This window comes from Theropithecus gelada, chromosome 5 (genome assembly GCF_003255815.1).
Source record: "Theropithecus gelada isolate Dixy chromosome 5, Tgel_1.0, whole genome shotgun sequence".
In the NCBI taxonomy this organism is placed as follows: Eukaryota; Metazoa; Chordata; class Mammalia; order Primates; family Cercopithecidae; genus Theropithecus; species Theropithecus gelada.
The window spans coordinates 138170066-138194480 of NC_037672.1; the positions used below are offsets into that span (position 1 = coordinate 138170066).

Below are 24415 nucleotides of genomic sequence, written 5' to 3' on the forward strand. Positions count from 1 at the left end.
CCTCCTTGAAAAATCACAGGAAGGTTTCAGACCTCCCCAAGATGTGGAGTGGCACTCAACGTTTTTAAGAAGGTATAATAAAGTCATCTTTTCTGTGTCTTTCTCTAGCTTCTCTCTTGAGTCTCCAAACATACAGGGCTGTCTGTTTCGCTGTGTTTTCCTTTGGTTCTGAGGAACTGTTTTCCCCTGTGGAAGCAAATCCAACAATCTGCAGCCTGAGCTTGAGAAGTTAAAGGCAAAGTATGTTTTTGGCATGATCAGGCCTACAGATAAAGACTGGTGAGTGATGTGTGGGCGTTCATACAAATGACCACTCACATGAAGGTGGAGGAGAAACGCTGTTCTAGGACTGCCGTGTGAGGTTTTAAAAGGGGAAATGTCAGAAACATTAAAAATATGTACTTAAAAACATCTTTCTTCCAGTGTCAGACTTGCAACAAGTTTGAATTTCCTTGGCTCTGCAAATGTTTTTCATTTTTTTTTTTTTCTCCCTGGGAGCTGAAGATGATCCTTTAATGCTAGATTTTTCTACTTTCAGTCTGAAGGCAATCTGTTCCACATCTTTGCTCCATGAGTGCTGAAATGACTTTGACATGCATTTGATCTATTGCACATGGGCCAGGAAAGAATGAATAGAGGTTGGAATGAGAGTATAAGTAGGAAGTAAACAAATTTTTGATCTTTTAAGAGATTTAGAAAAACAGAAGAACTGAACAAATAAACTAAATGGGAAGTGACTAGGTAACTGTGTTAATTTCCCCGCCCGTTCTGTCTCTGAGCATAGCGTCGCTAAGCCTGGGCTCTGGGGCCAGTGGCCCAGTGAGTTCCAGCCCCACCTGTCACTTATGACCTTGGATCAGTGACATTAATCTCTCTATGCCTCCATTTCTGCATCAGTAAGATGAAGATAAAAATACTATTTACCTCATAGGGTTGTGGTGAGCTAATACATGAAAAAGGCTTAAAAGGGTGCCTGGTACGTAATAGGTACAACGTATTTGTTAGCTGCTGCTATTTCTTCCTTTCTAGTAATTTCCTGGGTCTGTGGAGATGTGAGGAGGGGAAAGAATAATTTGAAGAAAAGTCATGTCCAACCTCCACTGGGTTATTTATTTGCAATTTATAGCAATATTGTATATCCGACAACACTTATGTCTATCTCCTCATGATTTTTGAATAGCATTAGAGTTGAGTACAATACTGTTGATGAAAACTTGAATCTTTTGATTCATTTAGTTATGCATTTGTGTTTGTTCATTTATTAATTAAATCTTTATTTGAGTAAGTCACTAGGCAATTAAAAAAATCTGTACAGAGCAGAGGCTTTTTCTCCTAAGGAATTACAGCCACTTAGTTAATGGTATAACCATTAACAAATAACCAGAGTGTTCATATTTGTAAAATTCTGAGAAATCCTAATAAATAAAACTAACCAGAAATATATGGTTTAGGGAAAATATTTCGTGAGAAAATTTAGTTTCTATACTAAGAAACCGATAGCCATATTTATATATGCCATCAGTCTTCTGACTGTAGGTATTGTCATACCACTCTTATTTCTTTATGCCATCTTTACCAGTAGTTTCCTTCGAAATTGCCTGGCATTCTTTTCTTCTGTTATGAACAGAAGGTCTCTATTTCAAGCTTAGATTGAACACGTTTACCTCAAGTCATTCAATAAACATCTACAGAATGGTCGCTATGAACTAAACACTCTGAGTCTATTTTATGCAAAAACAGTTTAGGGATTACAAATTACATGGATATAGATCATAATTTTCTATTTTTTGAAGTATTTTAACCCACAATATATTTACATATTTTTTATTTTGGATGTAATTTAACCCACATTAAATTAAAATGCTTTTTTATTTGTCATCTTGGCTTTGCTAAAATGTATGAAGTATGTAGCCACTCTTCAAAATAAGGAATCTGACAGAGGACATACCTTCTCTTGAAAATCAAATGGTCATTCTTTTGCAAGGATAATGATCTTTAAAAAATTTTTGTTCTCAAAAGCATGCTCATGCCTTACATGTTTTTCAACTGCTGGCAAAATTTTATCAGACCTTCCAATATATTTCACTAAGATCACTTATGGCCATCTGTGTGATGGTAACCAAAGATGTCCAATAAATGGAAAAATTTTGAGACCACCTGGTACACCAAAAAGAGAACTTACTATTTGACCTGAGTCAGACATTTAGTCCTCTGGGGCATAATTTTCTCATGACAAAAATTAGTAGTATATTTTGGTAAGAATCAAATGACCTTTAACGTTCTCTTTCATTTAAAGTACTAGGATTCTAGATCTATGCACTCCAATATGGTAGCAACTAGCTGTATGTGATTACTAAGCATTTCAAATGTAGCTAGATAAATTAGTTTTATAGTGTCTCAATAGTTTTAATTTTGAAGATAAATATAAGTTTATATTGTCTTAATAGTTTTAAATATTGTCTCAATAGTTTTAATATTGGAGACAATATTTTGTCTTAATACAAAATTAATTTCTTTACTGTTTACTTCTTGAGCCACTTTATTTAAAAACATTCTGGCCGGGCGCGGTGGCTCAAGCCTGTAATCCCAGCACTTTGGGAGGCCGAGACGGGCGGATCACGAGGTCAGGAGATCGAGACCATCCTGGCTAACACGGTGAAACCCCGTCTCTACTAAAAATACAAAAAAACTAGCCGGGTGAGGTGGCGGGCGCCTGTAGTCCTAGCTACTCGGGAGGCTGAGGCAGGAGAATGGCATAAACCTGGGAGACAGAGCTTGCAGTGAGCTGAGATCCAGCCACTGTACTCCAGCCTGGGTGACAGAGCGAGACTCCGTCTCAAAAAAAAAAAAAAAAAAAATTCTGAAATGTGCTATAAGTGTAAATAAAATACACACCAGATTCTGAAGACTGAATACCAAAAAAATGTAAAATATTTTGGATATACAGGGTTAAGTAAAAATATATTATTAAAATGAACTTCATTTATTTTTTAATGTTTTAGTGTGGCCATAGAAAAATTTAAATTACATGCATGACTTGCATTATATTAATACTGGGCTGCACCTGTCTAAACCTTCAAAACAAAGGGATCAAAATCCATCTTTAACGGCTTTTAAATGCCTAACGGTCAACCTTTCAATACTGAGATCTTTATATCTGTAAAAGTCAAGTTTCTCAAGGTAAAGGTCCTATTTATCAAAAACTAGTAAACCTTGCATGTGCAGATATTTCTCACCAAACTCCTCTTCAAGTCACCTTCTGTCAAGGTCCTGTAAAAATGGTATGGTTACAATATTCAATGTTCAAATCCCATGGGATCATCTCAGCTATATAATAAAAGATGATCAGGAAATAAACCAAAAGGTTAAGAGTGATTGTTTCCAAGTAGTAGAGCCCTCAGTGATTTTTTTCATTCTTTTTTAGTCTTTTCTTTTTCTTTCAATTTTTCAACAATGAAGTTTTTTCATCAGAAAAATACATATCTTTACATTTTAGCATGCTTTCATAAATTTTATAAAAATCCCAAATATGTTAAAAAAAGACCAACTTCAAAGAAAATATCCCCAAATGCTTCAATCTGCTTTTCTACATTTCCAAATTTCTACAGTGAATAGGTTACTTCTATCAAGAGAAATACACTTTGTTTAAAAATCGCAATATCCACTCACTGTTTTAACCTTAAACCTGAGCTAATTTGCATCTGATTTTCTTAGAACTCCTGAAGCTTTTATCTCTTATATTAGACTGAGTAGTAGGTACTTTAGATGTTTACCTCAATCTTGATGCTAATATACATAATTTAATATTTTTATGGAAACTACCATCAAACAGAACAGCATTTAGTGACTGTCTATGTAGGAGATGGGGGAAAATACCCAGAAGGTATTTTAGTATGCGGGGCCACTGTGCACAGGGGTTTAGTGTCTCTTGCAAATATGGCCATCTAAAGGGATGCTATTCACATCCACATCCTACAGCAACAAGGAAAGCAGTCTCCTGCGTGTGGTCCAGACTAGTTCATATAGTCGCATGCACACTCAGGGGACTCCAATGCATGTGTGTACACACATGCGAGCATAAGCACGTGAGTGGGTGTGGTTGTGCCCTATCCCAGTCCTGCTGAGCATCCCTTGCAGTTGCTCCCCTCACCTGCCCTCCAGTCGGAGAGGCTCCAGATCCATGACCCTATGTGCCTCAGGTACCATGGGAAGTGGACATGGAGAGTGTGCAGTGCTGTGATGTGTGAGCCCTGGTGTCAGTGTGTGGGCAGGCTGGAGCATGGGCACACACAACCATGTGGGCTGTCTGCCCTGCTGGCTCTAGGAAGGGCAGTTCTTCTAACAACTGGCAGTTATAACAGACGAACCTAGCAATGATGCACTCATTCAATATTTTTTTCTTCTTGAGGAAAGGTATTTTTATCCAATTCCTACAAGGCAACAGCCCTTCCGGCTATGTCACTTTAAGTATGGCAGAACTCACTGTTAGTAGTAAAGATGACTTCTCCCTCCTGGGGGGTGGGGTCTGTATCCTGGACCACCTGCAAGGCTCCCACAGTCCGGACAGCAGGGTCCAAAGTGACTGAGCTTTCATTCACTGTTGTGTCGCTTGCGCCTGTGATCTGGTTGGTGGGTGGACCTCCCAGAGAGCCCTCGAAGTCAGTGGGCAAGTCGTCCATGCAGTCGGCATTGGGCTGATGGGGTAGAAAAGGATCTGTTCTCAGTACATGCCATCCACTTAGAGATTAAATGTCTATAGCCTAAAGATTTTGTCTCCATGAAAAAATTAAGTTCTTTATTGTTTACGTCTTGAATCACTTTACTTAAAAACATTCTACATATAGCTTCTATAAGATTAACATAAAAAGATCTTCCAAAATTTCCTTTCTAAAGGTTCATTTTAGATTGAAAAGATTCCTTTTTAATTTTTAGGTTAAAAATTAAAGTTTTAATTCAAGATAAGCAAAATCTCTACATTTAAATAATCACTTAGGGGGAGTATGTGAAATTTACAATGAAGGCACTTCCTTCCATATAGTATTATTTACTCCACACCTAGAATGTAGCTGGTAGCCTGATCATTACCCCTTAAAACTCATGTGTTGTTTACAAATATACTAATGAGATGAGAGTGGGAGGGAGGATAGAATCTGAATCATTATGGTTTGTTCATTAAAGATTCATACATACCCTCAAACACACACAAAGCACAGGGTAAGGCTACATTTAAGAAAAACATAAGCCTAAAGCCAGCTATAGAAAAATATTCCTATGTCCTTAATATGGTATTGATCATACATTTGTCAAATCCTCTAAATTAAATTCTTAGAATCATAAGACTAGGGTGAGACCCCCTTGTTCAATTGCCCATTGGTTACAGGACACTTTCCTCTTCAATATCATTGACAGCTTCCCTTGAAGAACATAGCAATGGGAGCTCTCCACTTTGCAAGGCACTCTGTGTTGAACAGAGCATTGTTGGACTCTCTTATTATTGGGCAAAATCTTATGCTTTGCAAGTTTTACTCTTTTGTCTCAGTTCTGCTGGTTTGAAGTAAAAATGAATATATTTCTATCTCTTCCACAAACAGCTTTTCTTTTTTTTTTTTTTTTTTTTTTTTTGAGACGGAGTCTCGCTCTGTAGCCCAGGCTGGAGTGCAGTGGCCGGATCTCAGCTCACTGCAAGCTCCGCCTCCCGGGTTCACACCATTCTCCGGCCTCAGCCTCCTGAGTAGCTGGGACTACAGGCGCCCGCCACCTCGCCCGGCTATTTTTTGTATTTCTTAGTAGAGACGGGGTTTCACTGTGTTAGCCAGGATGGTCTCGATCTCCTGACCTCGTGATCCGCCCATCTCGGCCTCCCAAAGTGCTGGGATTACAGGCTTGAGCCACCGCGCCCGGCCACACAAACAGCTTTTCAAATGACTTTCAGTTGTTCTGTCTCTACACAAACTCAAAATTATGTTTAAAAGGTGGTGGTGGAGGAATATTGTCTTAAGCAGTATTAAGAATAGCTGTTGATTTCTTTTGCTCTGGTCTGAACTTCGGCTTTGTCTTGAAGGATGATAATTACATGGTTTTACACTCCCAAAGTAGGCAGAACATGATGGTCAGGATTAGGGGAGGAGAACCCTGGTTGACAATGATTGAATTAACATCATAATGACTGTTGTTTTTCAAGTTCACCAGAACAGAAAACCTACAACTCCTAGGGAACACAAAGCTAGAAATGCAAAGTGCTGGGCTCTTGCCCTGGTGTTCTGCTCTTAGCTGTGTAATGCCAGTCTCCTGAGTTCCACACCTGTGTCCTAACAGTCAGCTGGAGAGCTCTACCATTCCATAAACCCATCAAATTCAGCTCATTCATTTATTTCCTGTATTCTTTCTTCTTTTTGCCCTCTCTAGCTGTATTGGAAGGGAGCCAATTCACTGAAACTCAATTTGTCAAAAGTTGATTCATAGAATAACCAATTCACTGAATTTACTAAATTTACTGATTGACATCGGACATGAGCAAGTGGGTTTAAGAACATTCTCTCCCCATTACCAGTTTCCCTATCTACTTACATCTCTTCTCCAGTTTATTTCAGTCTGCATTCTCTCATCAGAGCATTCTTTAAAAACCAAACCAAACCAAACCAAACCAAAAACACCATGGGCTGGGCACGGTGGCTCATGCCTGTAATCCCAGCACTTTGGGAGGTTGAGGCGGGCAGATCACGAGGTCAGGAGATGGAGACCATCCTGACCAACATGGTGAAACCCCGTCTCTGCTAAAATATAAAAAATTAGCCAGGTGTGGTGGCGCGCACCTGTGGTCCCAGCTATTCAGGAGGCTGAGGCAGGGGAATCGCTTGAACCTGCGAGGTGGAGGTTGCAGTGAGCCAAGATCGCCCCACTGCACTCCAGCCTGGTGACAGAGCGAGACTCTGTCTCAAAAAAACAAAACAAAACAAACAAAAAACAAAACCACCACAGGTGTGTTTCTTCTCTTCTCCCAAGGAAGGAATTACATGCTCCCTGGCAGGACAGAGGCAGATGCTCTAGAGTCTGGCCCCAGCCTACTTTTCTGGCCTCACCTTCACCCTTTGGAGACATGGAGCACACCATACATTCCCTCCTCTCAACACTGTAGCTTATATTGTCCCTGTGCTCAGGATGACATTTGATCCAATCACCCTCTTTTTCCTATCCCAAGGTCTCAAGTTGGGTCCTCGTGAATTCCTAATCACCCTTTAATTCTCAGGTCCACTGTCCCCTTTTCTAAGGCATGTTCCCTCTCAGGAAGGCATCTTTGATCCTGGAAGCACTTTATAAGGTACTTCTCCCATGCTGTATGGCTATTAGTTAATGTGCTGATCTCACTCTGCTAGTCCCCAGACATTGTAAAGTGAAGCAACCACACTTTACTGACTTTGGACTCCAAGCCCCTACATAGTGCCACTGACAATGACTAGGTGCTCAGTAAATGCTGACTTGGAAATTTGATCTGAATCTCAGATTTCTGCCCTGGAAACTTGGGCATGTTAATATCTGCCCTAAATCAATTAAGGGAGGATTTGAGAAAATACTTGAAAAACTTTAAAGTTCTATTCAAAGATATGCTGTACACAGGTGTTTATTAAACAAAACCAACTATGGGGGGGGGTGGTTTTCAAGAGGAAAAGATTTCACAGAGAGGGTACTGTGCAGGTTGTTTTTTGGCCATAAATACTTAAATGCAATCATATGCAATAATAATGGACATATTTTTCAAAATGTTGATCTAGCTGTTGGTATGGTATTGCTCTTTGTATATTTGCTTAATTTTGATGCAGTTTTTTTTTTTGTTGTTGTTCTTCATTTTGTGGGATACTAGGAATCATGCTATCTTTAACAGAGTGGGTAGAGGGCAAAAGAGCTAAGTAGCACAGTGAAACTGTCAATGGTAGCAAGCACAAATAATTTGGCTTAGATATAATATTTAATAGACCAACTTTACAGAACCTCACAGATTATATCCACTCTACATGGTTCATCAAATGGAATAATACTTTAAAAAGAAACCAAATCTACATACCTTTAAGAGAAGTCACAATCATAAAATTTAAAACAAGATGTCAAATGCTATCTGCAAGTGAAAACTGCACAGTATTTAAATTCAAGTTAGCATGGGAAACCCCTCTAATAAAGCAACTGCTAAATAGAATCTTGTGAATACACCAGTTATACAGGATTTTGCATTCAATAAAAATCATCAGCCTATTCCTACCAGGATAATAGTGATAGAAGGTGGTTGCTGGCATATGAAAGTCCCAGGTTATATGGTACCTTAGAGGAGGATTCGCTGAAACTGTATTCTGTCATTCTACCAAGACAGGCCTACACCTGACTGGATAGAATGGAGGGAGAAGGACCATAATGTAGATCAAAATGCTTCTGATAATAAAGGACTCCCCACTCTTTGCATTCAGTATTATATTTCCCTTGGCAAAATATAATAGAAAATGGTATCTATTGTTATAGGAATTGCATGATCAGTGAACTGTGCTCTCATTTTCATTGTAGATAAATCACTTACAAAATAACATCCTCAGTTTCTGACTTTCAATTTATTTGTCTTATACCATGGGTAGATACAAGGACACTCTGTTAAAACAACAAAAACAAAAACAAAAACCAAAAATAATATGCCACCTGTATTTGAATATGCTAGATCAGGATTACAACCAAGTTGTTTGTGAGTTGACACTATTCAAAGGAGAGTCAGGATGAAATTCATAAATACGATTGTGTAACTGGCAGCCTTCAAGGCTCTGAAGGGCTGTAACTCCATAGACATTTATTGAGCACTTAGCATATGTAAGGAATGCAGAGATGAAGCATCAACAGACATCAGTTATCAGAGAGTGACAAGCTCTTTTCAATTTTCTTTGAAGAAGAAGAAATGGAACACATGGAACATAGGAAAATTATAGACAGTTTGTTTAAGCTGCATAAAAAGGGTTTCAGTTTGATATAGGAAGTCTTTTCTAATTGAGAAGACTGTGAGCTTGTCCAGTGAAATGGAAGTCATCTTGTTGATATAAATAAGACACAGTGCTACCCAATAGTAGAAGGATGAAGGGGAACAAAATCCAAAATTCCTCCTAGATCCTGACTTTGTCATTCCCTAGGAGAAAAACAGAAAAAGGTTGGGAGGCACAGAAGGTATCCATGGATGCCTTCGTGCTTTGTGAGAAGTAGCACAAAAGTGCCTTATTCTTCAGGGAGGATGTTCTGTTGTGTGGGGGCAGGCTTGGATGTGTATAATTGTTCAGCTGGACTTTAAAAATCTTTACCAAATCCAAAAGATGCTATTGATGTTTATTTTTCTGACAGTTCATTGTGCTAAGAAAAATCCTATCCAAACTTGGTAGGCATCAAACCATGGCCAGAATGCCCAAATGCAAAAAGTTAAAATGTTATTAATCTTGGAAATAAGAGAAAAGGCCATCCAATAATTCTTCTAAAATAATTAACAGCGATATTTGCAACTTATTTACAAGTAGCTTCTGCAGAAGTTATACCACCACTGAAAAAGTCTGGAGTCAAATACTCTTCAGTACAAAATTGAAAGATGGATGCTTGTTAGGTTCCATTGTCCTTACCAGAGAGCAGTGGGATTGGCACTTAATATTTCTAAAAATACCCTGAACAATAGGAACACATCAAAGGAGGCAACTGTCTCTGTTTCATTGTGAGAACTGTGAGGATTCTAAAGATTTTGGAGACCATAGACACACATACACACATTTCCCCCTCCCTTGAAAGACTCAGTTACAGACAGAAATGTGAAGAGTACAAAAACTGAGCTCAGCTTTCTAAGTCACCAGTATCTGGCAGAGCTGTTGGGTTTTTACTGATGTTTTGTATTCCCTGTAATTGATTTTCATCATGAATGCATTATGCATTTATAACTGGTCTGAAAATTTAATGCATTATCTTTAAAATCTAGCTTAAAGGTACAGTCATACAAGTTGATTTGTGTTCAGAGTATCAACCATGGAAGTCACACAGCAGGCATGGAGGCAGCTGGCACAGGGTAGAAAGTTCAGCCAATGCATGTCCTCATAATGCTTCAGGTGTCCCTCTCCAGCAGAGCTACTCTGATATTCCTAAGATAATGAGTCCTTTGGCATTAAAGTAAATCTTTGATATGGGATCTGATCCTTCTTCAGTGACATCTTGAGACTATTAACATTCTCTTTATTCTCTGCCATTAGCAGTGAGGAGTGACGATAGGCAGGTGGCAGCAAAGTGGAGGGGCTGAGGGGGAGCTGGTATCGGCATTTCGTTTGTCTGACTTCTACACAGCACCGTATGGTTTCTCGCATCTCTCAGTGTAGTCCTTGGATTTGGTGGCCTGCCTTGCTTCCTGCCCTCATCGCTGAGAGGGGAGAACATAGAGCAGCTGGTGTCTCACCACCCACCAGTTTGCAGGCTTCACCTGATACAGTCCTGGGAGAGTCTCCCTGGAGCATCCAGCCAGCTGGCTGATTCTCTTTGTACAGGGGAGAGACTAAACTTTAGAAAACGTTTAGTCTCTGGGGGAGTTAACTGGGGGAACCCGTTAAATTAAGAACTAAATACTCGCATTAAGTAGCTCTGGCTCTGGTTTCCTGTTCACTCAAAGTCCCCACAGAGATCTGAGTTGAGCTGAGGCTCTGAGCCTGACTCAGCCTCTGTCCTCCCCTCGCATTGCTGGGAGGTGCTCGCTCCCTCTGAAACCCAGGTGATTGTGGGGCAAAGCATGGCTTACGGATCTCCCTGATGGCCGAACAGGGGTGATGATGATGCAAGAGGTGCTCAGTGTGCAACTGGTCCGGGGTGTGTCTGCTCCCATCCCACCTGCCCTCCGTGCTGCAGCCCAGAAGAGAAGCCAGTGAGCTGCACAAGTGATACCTTGACTCACAGACAAATACAATGGACATGGTGAAAGGTTGGGATGTCCTCAGAGAAAAAGTGAGGGGAGAAATGCTTTCAGACATAGGAGTTCTCCTGGAGCCTTGTAAGATGATGTGACTGCTATGTGTGACTGAGGGGACACAGAACATCCAAGTATAGTGTTTTCTCCCTGCTTTGGGGGCAACGCAGAAAGACAGACATTATGATGCTGTAGGCTGTGCTGTGCTTACCGGGATCCCTAGGGCTTTAAGAATGTTCATCTTGCACATGGGACAGGTGCGATGATCTAGAAGCCAGGGGTCAACACAGGACTTGTGGAAAAGATGCCTGCAATGAGAACCATACATCTTAGAGCGGCGATAACTGCAGAGACTACCTAGTCCACCATGGCCCAGGGACTCGTCCAAGGCCAAGCAATTGCTCAGTGGCAGAGTCAAGACTCAAACATCCATCCCTAACTTGTGGACCAAAGTGTTTCCTGTTATACCCTGTGTTGATATAGTCAAAGTCTGTCTGGATCCCAAGACTGTCCTATATAATTTGCAATGGAGGCTTCCAAGTTTCAGAAAATGTAGAGAATGCAGAAACAGAGATTTTTCTCTTTCTCAATAGGAAGAAGCTCTAATGAAAAAAATGCAAGTGGGGAAACTTGTACACACCTTGTAGGATGACTTGATTGATGCTACTTTAAAAAAATATGCAGAATTTGTTTTCCCACAGTCAGTAGACAACTGCAGCGTAAAGGCTGATTTCCATTAATATTTGGGATCTAACACAAAAGGGCAAAAGAGCTCCTGGAAGCATTCAGTAACACCAATGCCATTTTAAGTTGTTTTGGCTTCTGACTGTCAAATCAAAAGCCAGAGTAAAAGGCTCTGGGGTTTCACGTGGGTAGCCGTCATATCTGCGCAGTTCATTCACTCAACTACATGGTCATTCCCATGTGCCAGTCGTTACTAGCTTTTGTCTTTGTGGCAGAAGGGGGCATTTGGTGGCTATAGGAGGGCTTCCTAACTGAACTTTCTCTGAACTTGGCTTGAAAGGGTCCACTCAGAGATGTCAGGAACTCCTTGAGTCAGAAGCTTTTCTTCTAACTCCCAAGACTCCAGACCACAGGCAGAAGTAGTCAGAATTTCCTGCCTGGGGTAAGAAGAGAAAGAACTATCTGTTTTAAGCATGAGGACTTCCTTAGGACATTCCATGCATGCCTGACTCCCTTTCTGTACCCCCTGCCTGTCACCCCTCTGCCATGGAGCACTGTTCTTGAATATTTCTGCTCTGTTCTCTCACTTGCACCTCCTTTTGTTCTAACAGTTCTGAAAACCTCATTTGCTTTGTGTTGGGCTCAAATGCTTAAAAAGTACCTCCAAATTAGAAAAGAGTTCAGGGAAGTTCTACCTTTTAAACTGAAATTAGAAGAACTCAAATGCCAAAGATGAGATTGGCTGCATACAGGATATGATCAGATTGGGGATTAGAAGAAAGGACTGTAGCAACAAGGATGTGTTATTATGTTTCCAGATTATTGTTTAAGACGCCCTGCAGATTTATCATGATATGGTTTGGGTCTGTGTCCCTGCCCAAATACCATGTCGAATTGTAATCTCCAATGTTGGAAGTGGGGCCTGGTGGGAGGTGATTGGATCATGGGGGCAGATTTCCCCCTTGGTGCTGTTCTTGTGATCGTGATTTCTCAAGAGATCTGGTCGTTTAAAAGTGTGTGGCACCTCCCCACCCCGCCTCCTTCTGCTCCAGCCTTGTGAAGTGCTGGCTCCCTCTTTGCCTTCCGCCATGATTGAGGCCTCCCCAGAAGCCCAGCAGATGCCAGCATCATGCTTCCTATAGACTATGGAAACATGAGCCACTTAAACCGTTTTTTTTTTTTTTTGGAGTTTTGCTCTGCCGGTCAGGCTGGAGTGCAGTGGTGTGATCTCAGCTCACTTCAACCTCTACCTCCCAGGTTCAAGTGATTCTTGTACTTCAGCCTCCCAAGCAGCCGGGATTACAGGTGCCTGCCACCATGCCTAGCTAGTTTTTGTATTTTCAGTAGAAATGGGGTTTTGCCATGTTGGCCAGGCTGATCCTGAACTCCTGACCTCAAGTGATCTGCCCACCTCAGCCTCTCAAAGTGCTGGAATTACAGGCATGAGCCACTGCGACTGGCCTAACTCTATTTTCTTTATAAATTACCCAGTCTCAGGTATTTCTTTAGAGCAGCGTGAGAACAGACTAATACATACTACTTGGAAGCAGTATATTTCATTCACTCATCCATTCCCTCCTTTATCTGTGCATTCATGCAACAAGTAGTATACACTAAGAACTGTGCTTAACACAGAGAATCAGCACAACGGTGATTTGGCTCCTTCCCTCAGGAGGCACAGCAGGAGAGGCAGACGTTAATAAAATAATATAGAATAAAGTACTTAGTGACAACAGTGTTAAGTATTACATTAGAAGAAAAGGGAGTCTGGCGAGGAGGGGCTTATAACTGGGAGATTCATCCTAGTTGGGGTGTTCAGGGAAGGGCTCCCTAACAAAATGACAAAGCTGAAACTGAAGGGCTACGTGGGTCATGGTTTACATAGAGGGGAAGGGGAGGTGGAATAAGGGTGAATGGCTCATTCAAGAGCCCAGGGAGGGCGGGGGAGCAAGGAGAAGCGGGTGTCTGGCATCCAAGCTGCATAAAGTCATTCCTTTCCTCGCACTTCCAAAAAGCAATTTTGACCTCCCTATGTTCAGGATCTATGCTCTGTATCTTTATTTCTATTCCTACATATTTCCTGCTGGTTCTAATTGTCTGGAGACTCCTGACCAATATATCCTCCAATTAGAGTGGAGGATTTGCTCTCTATGAGAGCAAAATCCTTGTTTGCTTGATTCACTGTTGCATCTCCGGCATCCCCAGTTCCTGGCACACAGTTGATGCTCAAGTTCCTAATCTGAACTTGCTCACCAACTGGTGTTGCTCCTGGGAAAAAGTCAAACACTCTGGTCCTTTGATCATTCCCTGGAGGCAGGGCTCTGCTGTTTTCTGTACATGGGCTGAGTCAGAATGACAGCAGGGCCATTCATTAGCCATTTTAGCACTCAAATAAGATGATTAACATCCCCAAGTCTCAGTGGCCTGTCTGTAGGATGGAGAAGTATCTACTACAGCGGAAAAGCCTTCCCCAGAGTCTCTGATCCACAGACACTGGTTGTTGTTCTCAAACACCCTCAGTTATTTCTATGCACTGGTCATTCTTACACCTCCCCTGGATGCTTAGTTTTTATGTGTCAATTTGGTGAGGCTGTAGTACAGTCATTCAATTGACACAAGTCAAGATGTTGCTATGAAGACATTTTGTAGATGTGGTTAATATCTACAGTCAGTTGACCTTAAATAAAGGGGATTATCCTCAATAATCTGGATGGGCCTCATGCAATCATCTGAACTATCTTAAGAGCACAGCTGAGGTTTTGGCTGAGCGCAGTGGCTCATGCCTGTAATCCTAGCACTTTGGGAGGCCAAGGCAGGCAAATCACTTGGGTTCAGGAGTTTGAGACCAGCCTGGCCAATATGGTGAAACCCTGTTTCTACCAAAAATGCAAAAACTAGCTGGGCATGGTGGTGTGTGCCTGTAATTACAGCTACTTGGGATGCTGACGTGGGAGAATTGCTCGAACCTGGGAGGCGGAGGTTGCAGTGAGCCAAGATCACGCCACTGCACTCCTGCCTGGGTGACAGGGCAAGACTCTGCCTCAAAACCAACCCACCAACCAAACAACCCACCAACTAACCAACTCTGAGGTTCCTCTGAGAAGAAATTGTGCTCAAGACTATAATCAGCTCCTGCCAAGAGTTTCTGGCTTATAGGCCTGTCCTGCAGACTTCAGGCTTGCCAGATCTTACAATCACATAAGCCAATTCCTTGAAATCTCAACCTGTATCTATATCTCCATTTCCATATATCTCCTGCTGGTTCTGTTTCTCTGGAGAATCCTGACCAACATATCCCTCCAATTAGGACATAAGCTGTAGGAGAATAAAATTCTGGTTTGCTCAATTCGCTGTTGTATCTCTGGGACCTAGAATAGTTCCCAGCACACAGCTGATGCTCAAGAAACATTTGCTGCATGAACAGATATTTATTTACCCAAGGACCTAGCACTCCTCCCTGCCTCCACATGGTCAAGTCTCATTCATGCATTCTTCCTGAATCTCTGTTATCCTGGCGACTTTTCTTCTCTCAGCACAGCTCCCTCCTGCATTGGCTCATCATCTTTTTCTCTGTATCACTTCAATGGCATCGAAACTGCTCTCCACGATGCCAGTCTTTTCTTGTTCTCTTCATCCTACTCATTGTTGCCAGATTTATCTTCCTAAAATATAGCACTGGTTACGTCACCCCCTTGTTCCATTCTATTCTGTGCTGAGAGCTGGGTACAAAGATGAATAAGACAAGGCCCTGCCCTTTGAGGCAGCACCACAGTCATTTAGCGATTCACTGTTAACGACAATGGAAAGGCCATAGAAAGGCTGCACTCCTGGATCTGCTGGTTTTCTTTCTTTCTTTTTTTTTTTTGTCTGTTCTAGGCAGGCTACCTTAGCTATCTAAGATTCAGCTCCTCATCAGTGAAATTTTGTCTTACAGGTATGGGCTTCATGAATGAATGAGTCTCTGGGTGTGTGTGTTTGGAGTGCTGGGGGAGAGAGAAGTGGAGGGCAGGAGAGAGAATAAATAATACCCGTAAAGCTTAAAATGTAAGTCCTGGTACTCCTTAACTGTAAACTACCACAAATCTTATTAATAGCACTGTCATTTCATCTTATTTTTAAGATATTATGTGATTACTATGATTTCTGCTCTTTTGTGTAACCTTCCTAACATGGAAAGCAAATAACTACAAATTTTTAAAAAATCAGAGGGAGAACTAAGGGCAAAAAAGAAAAGCTGCTGAAATGCCACATAGGGCAGTCAGGCTTATTATTAATTCACATACATTTCTTTTTGGTACCATATTGATCATCAAATATGAAAACTTTATCCTTATAACTGGGATTGGAAAACAGTATTTTTCCTCCTAAGTGGAAAGAAAAGTAAAAGTCAACAGACTAAATAAATAAACAAAAGGATAGGGAAAGGATCTGGAGTTTAGTGAAATGCACCAGTTAGTAAACATCTTCAAGGCAAAGTCCATCGCATCTTTTTTGCAGGATTCGCAGGATAGCAGTGACCCTTCCCATGGTTTAACAAGTGCTGAGTGAGAAAGGACATGTGGAAGACGAGATAATCCATCTCTTAACAATCCCGACAAATTGGAAATAGAACAAAGAGTTGGCCAAAACTGTTTTCTTTCCTCATTCACCAAAGGGAAGCAAACATTTTAAAAAGAGTTCTTTAAACACTCGACAAAAGAGGATGCAGATAACTGCATAATGATGCAGAGATGATGATGAATAATAAGTTTTCACACTTTTTGGCAGTAATGACAAACCAAGCTAAACTAATTTCCACATCTATTGATCCTTGTTTTCTGCTGTTCTTTCACCTATATGTGTGATTCCCTCCCCAATTTAATGACTTTTTTTTCCCCAGCAGCAGAGAGAGAAGCCTGTCCTGTCTTTTCCATCTCGTTCACTTTTGTAGGCACCGTTGGACCCTCACACCCTGCAAGTGAGATTAGGACCCTGTGGTTTTCCTTTGGCAACAATGCAAGCTGTCTCATTCTCCTTAGTGAAGTGGTTAATAAAATATGTGAAGCACTCAGGTACCTGAGAATCCCATACTCCAGGCAACATGAATTATTTTAAAAAGATACCTAGTACTTCTATGCATACCTGAAATGTTTCTGCAGAAGCTCTGAATCTTATTTGCAAAGCTGTCAGTAAAGAGTGAATTTTTAATTAATGAACACTGACATTAATGCCAGTAATTAATGAATGCTGACAGTATCTACCAGTTATTGTATCCCTACTATGTACCAGGCATGTTACATACATAATTAAATCACAAAAGCCCTATGAAGTAGAAATTATTATTTCTGTCTTATGGAAGAGAAGCCTGAAGCTCATTAAAGTAAATTATCCAAAGAGCTAGTCAGCTGCAGAGCTAGGATTCAAACTCCAACTGACAGTCAGTATTTTTACCCACTCTATACTCCTCACCCCATCCTCCAGCTGTCACACGTAAGGGGGGTAGTTGGAGGTATTCAAACCTTTATTCTTTCCCAGTGTATTTCTTTGCTCCAGCTTAGCCTCTCTGAGCCTTAGTTTCTTCACTGATAAAATGAGGATAACAAGAGCAACTATCTGAGGCACCCAATACCGTCATCCAGTACATCAGCTCTCCATCTCTCCAGCACATGGGGAGATGACAAGCTCTCTTGGTGGTGGTTATGGCCATGCGACTCATTCTGGCAGATAAATTATAAAGAGAAATGACAGATTTCACTTCAGGTCATGGCATTTAATTGCTGACCTATCAATTAACAATGTTTGAGATAGTAACTGCTTTGTCAGCCTGACTGCCATGAGTAGATACCCTCTGCTGACACACAGTGGACACAAAGCATGAGTGAGAAATCCTTGCTGTGTTAAGCCACTGAGAGTTGGGTTTGTTGTTGTTACTGCATCAGTGCTTAGCCTATCCTGACTAGTAAAAACCTTATGGGGCTGTTGTAAGGGTTAAATGCTTGTTTGTAAAGTGCTTCATTAGTAAGTGTTCAGGGGATAATAGTAATATTAACTATTTTAAATGATGTTGGTATAACATGCACAGTGACAGGTCATAAATACAAATAAAACTGCTACTGAATTCAGCGAAAGGAGAAGTTTGTGAAGAAATTAAAAGGCTATGGGATACGGTAAGGCCTTTTGTACAGCCTAAAGTGTGGGAAGAACTTTGAAGCATTTACAGTGGAGGAAAGAAATTCAAAAAGAAGGGATTTACATGAATCAACATATAGAAGAAGCACAAGTTGCGCTTCCCTCGTCTGAAAATCCAAACTCTGAAATGCTCTAAAATCTGGAAAATTTTGAGTGCCAAAATGGTGCTCAAAGGAAATGCTCACTGCAGCATTCTGGATTTTGGATTTCCAGATGAGGGGTGATTACTGGTAAGTATAATGCAAATATTCCACAATTTGAGATGTGAAACACTTCTGGTCCCAGGCGTTTTGGGTTAAAGGATACTCAACTTGTATCATGACATGTATGGGTTGAAATGTAGGCTATGTTAAGTGGATGAACAGAAAATGAAGTTGGAAAATATGATTCTAAATCAACATTCTGAAATAATCTAGATGGACTGCACAGGAAAGAGGTATGAATGGTGAAGAAAATAATCATGGACCTGAGTCATACTTTCCCTGTTCCTTGTGATGGTGAACTTTGCATCATTAAGCTATTTCCTTCTGTACTTTTCCATCTGTCTATGACTCCTATACAGGAAGTCCTTCTAATGGGGATGATCTAGTCACCACTTGCTATGTGGTGTTGATTAAGTCAAGTAAGCAGACACCAGTCTTGTCCTACCATATACTCAATCTCACTCACCTAGTGCCACACTGTGGGGATAATTCTGCTAACGGGCTTGATCTGAAATGGTTGGACCAATTATTTAAAAACATTTTTATTTATTTATTTTTAAAATTTGTTTATTTATTTGGCGATGGAGTCTCACTGTATTACCCAGGCTAGATAGTGCAGTGGCGTGATCTTGGCTCACTGCCACCTCTAACTCCCAGGTTCAAGTGTTTCTCCTGCATTAGCCTTCCAAGTAGCTAGGACTATAGGCACACACCACCATGCCTGGCTAATTTTTGTATTTTTGTAGAGACAGGGTTTTGCCATGTTGGCCAATCTGGTCTGGAACTCCTGATCTCAGGTGACCCACCACCTTGGCTTCCCAAAGTGCTGGAATTACAGGCGTGAGCTACTGTGTCCAGCCTAAAAACATCATTTTTTAAAAAAGAGAACAAACAAACGGAAAAAAGAGTTGAACATAGAACCAGTAGTAACCATATTCTGGCTGTAGTTAAAAACATAATAACTTTGTTTTGGCAAGCAAATATAGCAGTTCCATCTGATAGAGCAAAAAAGAAAAAAAAAATGCAATAAAGTAAATTGTTGCTCACTGCATAAGCACTGTCCTTCTGTGAAAAGGCTGTTTTCTTTCCAGGCTCACAGTAACAAGTTTGGAAAGTAATATCCAGAGAACATACAGAGGAAGTAAAATTCTTAAAACTTGGCTAAATTTGATTTAGTTTCCTTGAGGTGCTTAGACATTTTGCTTAGAGTGAGAGGGGGTTTCTGAAGCAGATTTTAAGTCAAAACTATAACCCTGGAGGTATGAAAGTACAGCAGGGCATCCTCCCTGAGCAGGGATAAGTGTGGCTATGGTGGCAACTCCATAGCCAATGATACAGCGCTGGCCCAGAAGTCAGAAAATCTGGCTTTACTTTGGGTCCTGGGACCAACTTCTTTGAATTAAGGTTTTCTTTCAGGAAAATAAAGGGGCAATAATTGATACCTGTCCTATCTATATTATAGGCTGGTCTGAGCTAAAGTTAGACATTATATGCAGAAGTGCTTTGTGAAGAGTAGAGTGCTTTGCAAAGTTAAAGTGTTATAATAAAGAACCATTTATTCCACACAGCTCTGCATTATGTTAGATTTATAGCATGAAAGAAAAACCAACAACCTAAAAAAAAAAAACCTATATCAGATCCTCTTGCTACTAATGTCAATTTCTTTTTAAATTACAATGGAAGAAATGTTTACTTTGGGAATGCAAGCTGGGAGAATTGCAGGACCCTCATTTTACAGTGTGTCTCGCTCCTTGGGTTTCTGGCAGAGTGAGGCTCTGTGCTTAGAACTTGACTCTGGTCTAATTATATCGTTTGGCTGGGGCAGCAAAGCTAGTTGGCATTCATCCTGTGTGTCTACTTGATTAATATAACTGGGGATCAGGACATTTGAAGTCAGAATGCCATATTTAACGAGGTTATTACAGTGCAAGACTTCTGTCCTAAGGCAGCATTTGCTGTGTTGAAAAACAACATCATTTACAGCACTGCCATCTCTTTCATGTTCCCTTCCTTTATTCCCTTAATTAAGTGATATCTTTTACACATGTAATGTTGTACACATAAAAATCTGAAGTAATCAAAGAAAAATGATAAGAAAACACTTAGCAATCTTCAAATTTAGAAATACTGTGTAATTTTTACTAATGAGTAAAGTGAACTATTGTTTTTTAAATTCTAAAACATAGCTTCTTTGGTACTTAAGTTTTTTTCCATTACTTTAAATGAAGGTATAATGTACCATAAAATGCATAAACCTTAAGTGAGCTTGATGATTTCTTAAGTGTGTGTATGTTCACATACATACTACCCAGATGAAGATATATGCCATCCTATCACCTCAGAAAGTCCTCCTGTGCCCCTTACCAGTCAGCACCCACTCTCTGCCATGTAACCATTTTAACGTCTGTCACCATATATTAATTTTTCCTGTTATTGAATTTCAAATGGAATCATAAAGTATGTATTCTTTTTTGTCTAGCTTTTTAAATTCAAAATAATGGTTTTCAGATGCATCTGTGCCTTGCTGTACATCAATAGCTTGGTTTTTTTATTGCTTAGTAGTATTCCATTGTATGGGTATACCCCAATTTGTTTGCAGATTGTTCCATTGTTAGACATCTGTACTGTTTTCATTTTTTTGGCTATTATGACTAAATCTGCTATGGCCACTCTTGTATCAGTCTTTCTGTTAATATAAGCATTCATTTCTCTCGGGTATATATCCAAGAACAGAATTGCTAGGTCACAAGGTAGGGTGTATTTAACTTTAGTGGAAACTGCCAAACAAATTTCCAAAGTTGTTGTGCCATTTTAAACTCCTCCTACACTGCCTAACTTTTAATTTGGCCAAGTATATAAAATTATGTTCTTGGAAAAATGGGTTTAAAAAATAGTTTTCATAAACTATTTGAGTGAGATGCCATACACCGGCATAAATTTTCATATAAATTTGAAAAGAGTAGTTAATTAATCAGTTATCTTATTTCTTGATAGGGAAGGATTAAAACCAAGGAGGAAGAGATAAAAACACAAATTCATTAATTTTATAGCATAACTTTTAAATTGTTAATCAAAAAGTATCATAAAAAAGAAACATACTTAATAAAAAAACGATTCACCAAAAACACTAAAACAAAATGTTAAAAAACAGTATCATATTTTATCAATTCTAGGCTGTATCATTCTCCATTCCCATTTTAACCTGTCTAAAAGTAGGAAACATCTTCCAATCAATGACAATTTATATTAAATATGACATGATGTAAAAAGAACTTAGTCAATAGTCATATATCAAAGAAATCAAAGACATGAGAATTAAAATTACCGTTGTATTTGGCTGTCAGATGAGAAAGATGCTTTAAACATTTACTACTCCACGGTTCTGAGAAACTGCTAGCATAAACACCCTCACATACTGCTAGTGAGGTGTCAATCATTACCAGCTTTCACGAAAGCAATTGGATAAAATTTTTCAAGACCCTTTAAAATTCCTTTCAATCTAGTTAAGTTCACTTTTAGGAATGTATCTGAAGGAATAAATACAGAATAAATATATAAACAACTAACCTCATGATTTTATAATGATGAAAAACTGGAAGCAATTTAAATGCTGAACAATGTTGGAGGGTAGTTAAATAAACACTAAAAATGAACTAGTATGCAACTACTAAAAATTTTTAAATTATTTATTTATTTATTTATTTTTGAGACAGAGTATTGCTTTGTTGTCCAGACTGGAGTGCAATGGTGCGATCTTGGCTCACTGCAACCTCCACCTCCCAGGTTCAAGTGATTCTCTTGCCTCAGCTTCCCGAGTAGTTGGGATTACAGGCACCTGGCACAATGCCCATCTAATTTTTGTATTTTTAGTAGAGACAGGGTTTCATTATGTTGGCCAGGCCTGTCTTGAACTCCTGACCTTAAGTGATCCGCCTGCCTTGGCCTCCCAAAGTGCTGGGATTACAGGTGTGAGCCACTGCACCCAGCCAAAAAATTTAAAATAATTTCTAAAGTTTTTAAAAAATGCTTTTTATTGTTGAATGAGAAAGTAGAAGAAAAACAATATTAATTGCTTGACTCTACAATGTTTAAAAACATAAAAATATTAATATATGGGCCGGGCGTGGTGGCTCAAGCCTGTAATCCCAGCACTTTGGGAGGCCGAGACGGGCGGATCATGAGGTCAGGAGATCGAGACCATCCTGGCTAACACGGTGAAACCCCGTCTCTACTAAGAAATCAAAAAACTAGCCGGGTGAGGTGGCAGGTGCCTGTAGTCCCAGCTACTCGAGAGGCTGAGGCAGGAGAATGGCGTAAACCCGGGAGGCGGAGCTTGCAGTGAGCTGAGATCGGGTCACTGTACTCCAGCCTGGGTGACAGAGTGAGACTCTGTCTGAAAAAAAAAAAAAAAAAAATTAATATATGTGTATTATAAAAATTAACTATGCCAATATTAATAATGATTATTTCTGGGTAGTCAGATTATTTTTGTTTACTTCTTTGTACTTTTCTCTGTTTTTGACATTTTGCACAATTAACAGTGAAACCTTGAAAGTTATTTTTAAAAAACACATTTATAAACAGCTATAAATAGATTGACCAATTCATAACATGGGCATAAAAGAGTAAGTCAAATCCTATGGAAATCAGCTAATATCCATTGCTCTGTTTTAAAACAAAGGAACTTAGAAAAAATCTGTTCCTAATCAAGCCTATGTAACAGGCACGGCAGGGTAAAATCAGGACAGGTCATTTCTGCCTGGCTAGAAAGTGCACTTTTGTTTTTGACTTCACGAGTTATAGGACTCATAATCGGAATCCTCATCACAGTACAGCATTCTGTAAACTTTTTTTTTTTTTTTACTCATAAAGAGCTTGGAATTTTCTGTCTATACATTCAATTCATTTGACTCATCTTAAAATCAGACTGATCCCTGGGTTTAAAAATGTTAAGGGGCTAGTGCCTTTTTTTCAGTGATTTCAGTAAAACTTGATGGTAATGCTAAGTTTTCTTTTTGTTTTTTTTTTTTTTGAAACGGAGTCTCGCTCTGTCGCCCAGGCTGGAGTGCAGTGGCCGGATCTCAGCTCACTGCAAGCTCCGCCTCCCGGGTTCACGCCATTCTCCTGCCTCAGCCTCCCGAGTAGCTGGGACTACAGGCGCCCGCCACATCGCCCAGCTAGTTTTTTGTATTTTTTTTTAGTAGAGACGGGGTTTCACCGTGTTAGCCAGGATGGTCTCGATCCCCTGACCTCGTGATCCGCCCGTCTCGGCCTCCCAAAGTGCTGGGATTACAGGCTTGAGCCACCGCGCCCGGCCTAAGTTTTCAAATATTAAAATGATGTTCACTTTTATTTTTAAACATAATTCTTCCTCATGTTATGCTATTTATTATGATCATGTCATCCCTGGCAGGGAGAGTGAATGAGAGGCTGCCCCAGACCCCCAAAGAGGGAATTTCACAAATGAATATCAGAGCCCAACTTTGATTTTGCCTCGGTTGTCTTGAAGGATCCAAGATGTGAATCCTATATCTGAGTTTAGGGAGAAGCAAGGAGGCTATGAACTACCACGGGGCTTTCTGTCCAATGAGGACAAGGAAGCTCTGTAGGACATAACAAACAGACAACCTTCTGAGGCCTGTCAGACTCAAGACACTGTTCATAAGACATTTTTGGTGTGGGCACTGTGCTGTCACCTACAGTAGCTCAGTAAACCTCACTAAATCAATTTGAAGGAGGCAGGCAAGTCACTGTGAGCCTTAGAGTCTGTGTGTGTTTAGAAAGCCTTACCAATGGATTTCCCTACTATTTCTCATGTGCTTTACACTACATGTCTCCCAGTGTTGCTTCTCTGGCAGGGGAAAAATGCCCCTGTCCTTGGGGACAGGAGTTCACAGAATATACTTAAAGAGTCAACTAATAATGAGGTCCATGTTAAAAATATACATCAGTCCCATTAACTGAGACAGAAAAGCAGCTGTCTGGTTAGATGGACAGGGATGATTTATGAATGTTGTGTCAATTGTTGACACATGGTACAAAATAACAACTAATTCATTAAAACTAGTAGACCATATTTGGGTTTTGACTTTTCAACAGCCCTCAAAAAAGTCCTTTTCCAAGTCTCAAGGTCTATCCCTTTTAGGTTCTTCTGTCTGACTCAGATACTCAAATGTCATTAGAAATCCCTTTGTAAGTTAGGGTATCTATTGCCACAATTTATATGTACAAACTTTATTTCTCCTTTCACCATTACTGCTCTGTATCAGGAACCATTTATTCTGTTTTTTTATTTTTGGTCTCGTATGAAACTGTTTAATACATTTCCACTTCATCTCTTTCAACACTAATGCTTTTAGTTATGTTCTGTTCTTTGGAAAAGTATAGCCTTACATTGCAAATTTTTTAACAAGTA

The 24415-nt window shown here is 40.1% G+C and overlaps 1 protein-coding gene across 1 annotated transcript in view; it reads right to left on the reverse strand.

Annotated features, from left to right (window-relative positions):
* Positions 1-24415, reverse strand: part of RNF150 (ring finger protein 150) — a 274592-nt gene that overhangs the window by 45735 nt on the left and 204442 nt on the right. Inside the window, exons 5-6 of the mRNA XM_025386561.1 lie at positions 11157-11253; positions 4484-4694 (exon numbers count right to left, since the gene is read on the reverse strand). Of these exons, the coding sequence (XP_025242346.1) occupies positions 4484-4694; positions 11157-11253 (308 nt within the window). The remainder of the gene's footprint in view (positions 1-4483; positions 4695-11156; positions 11254-24415) is intronic.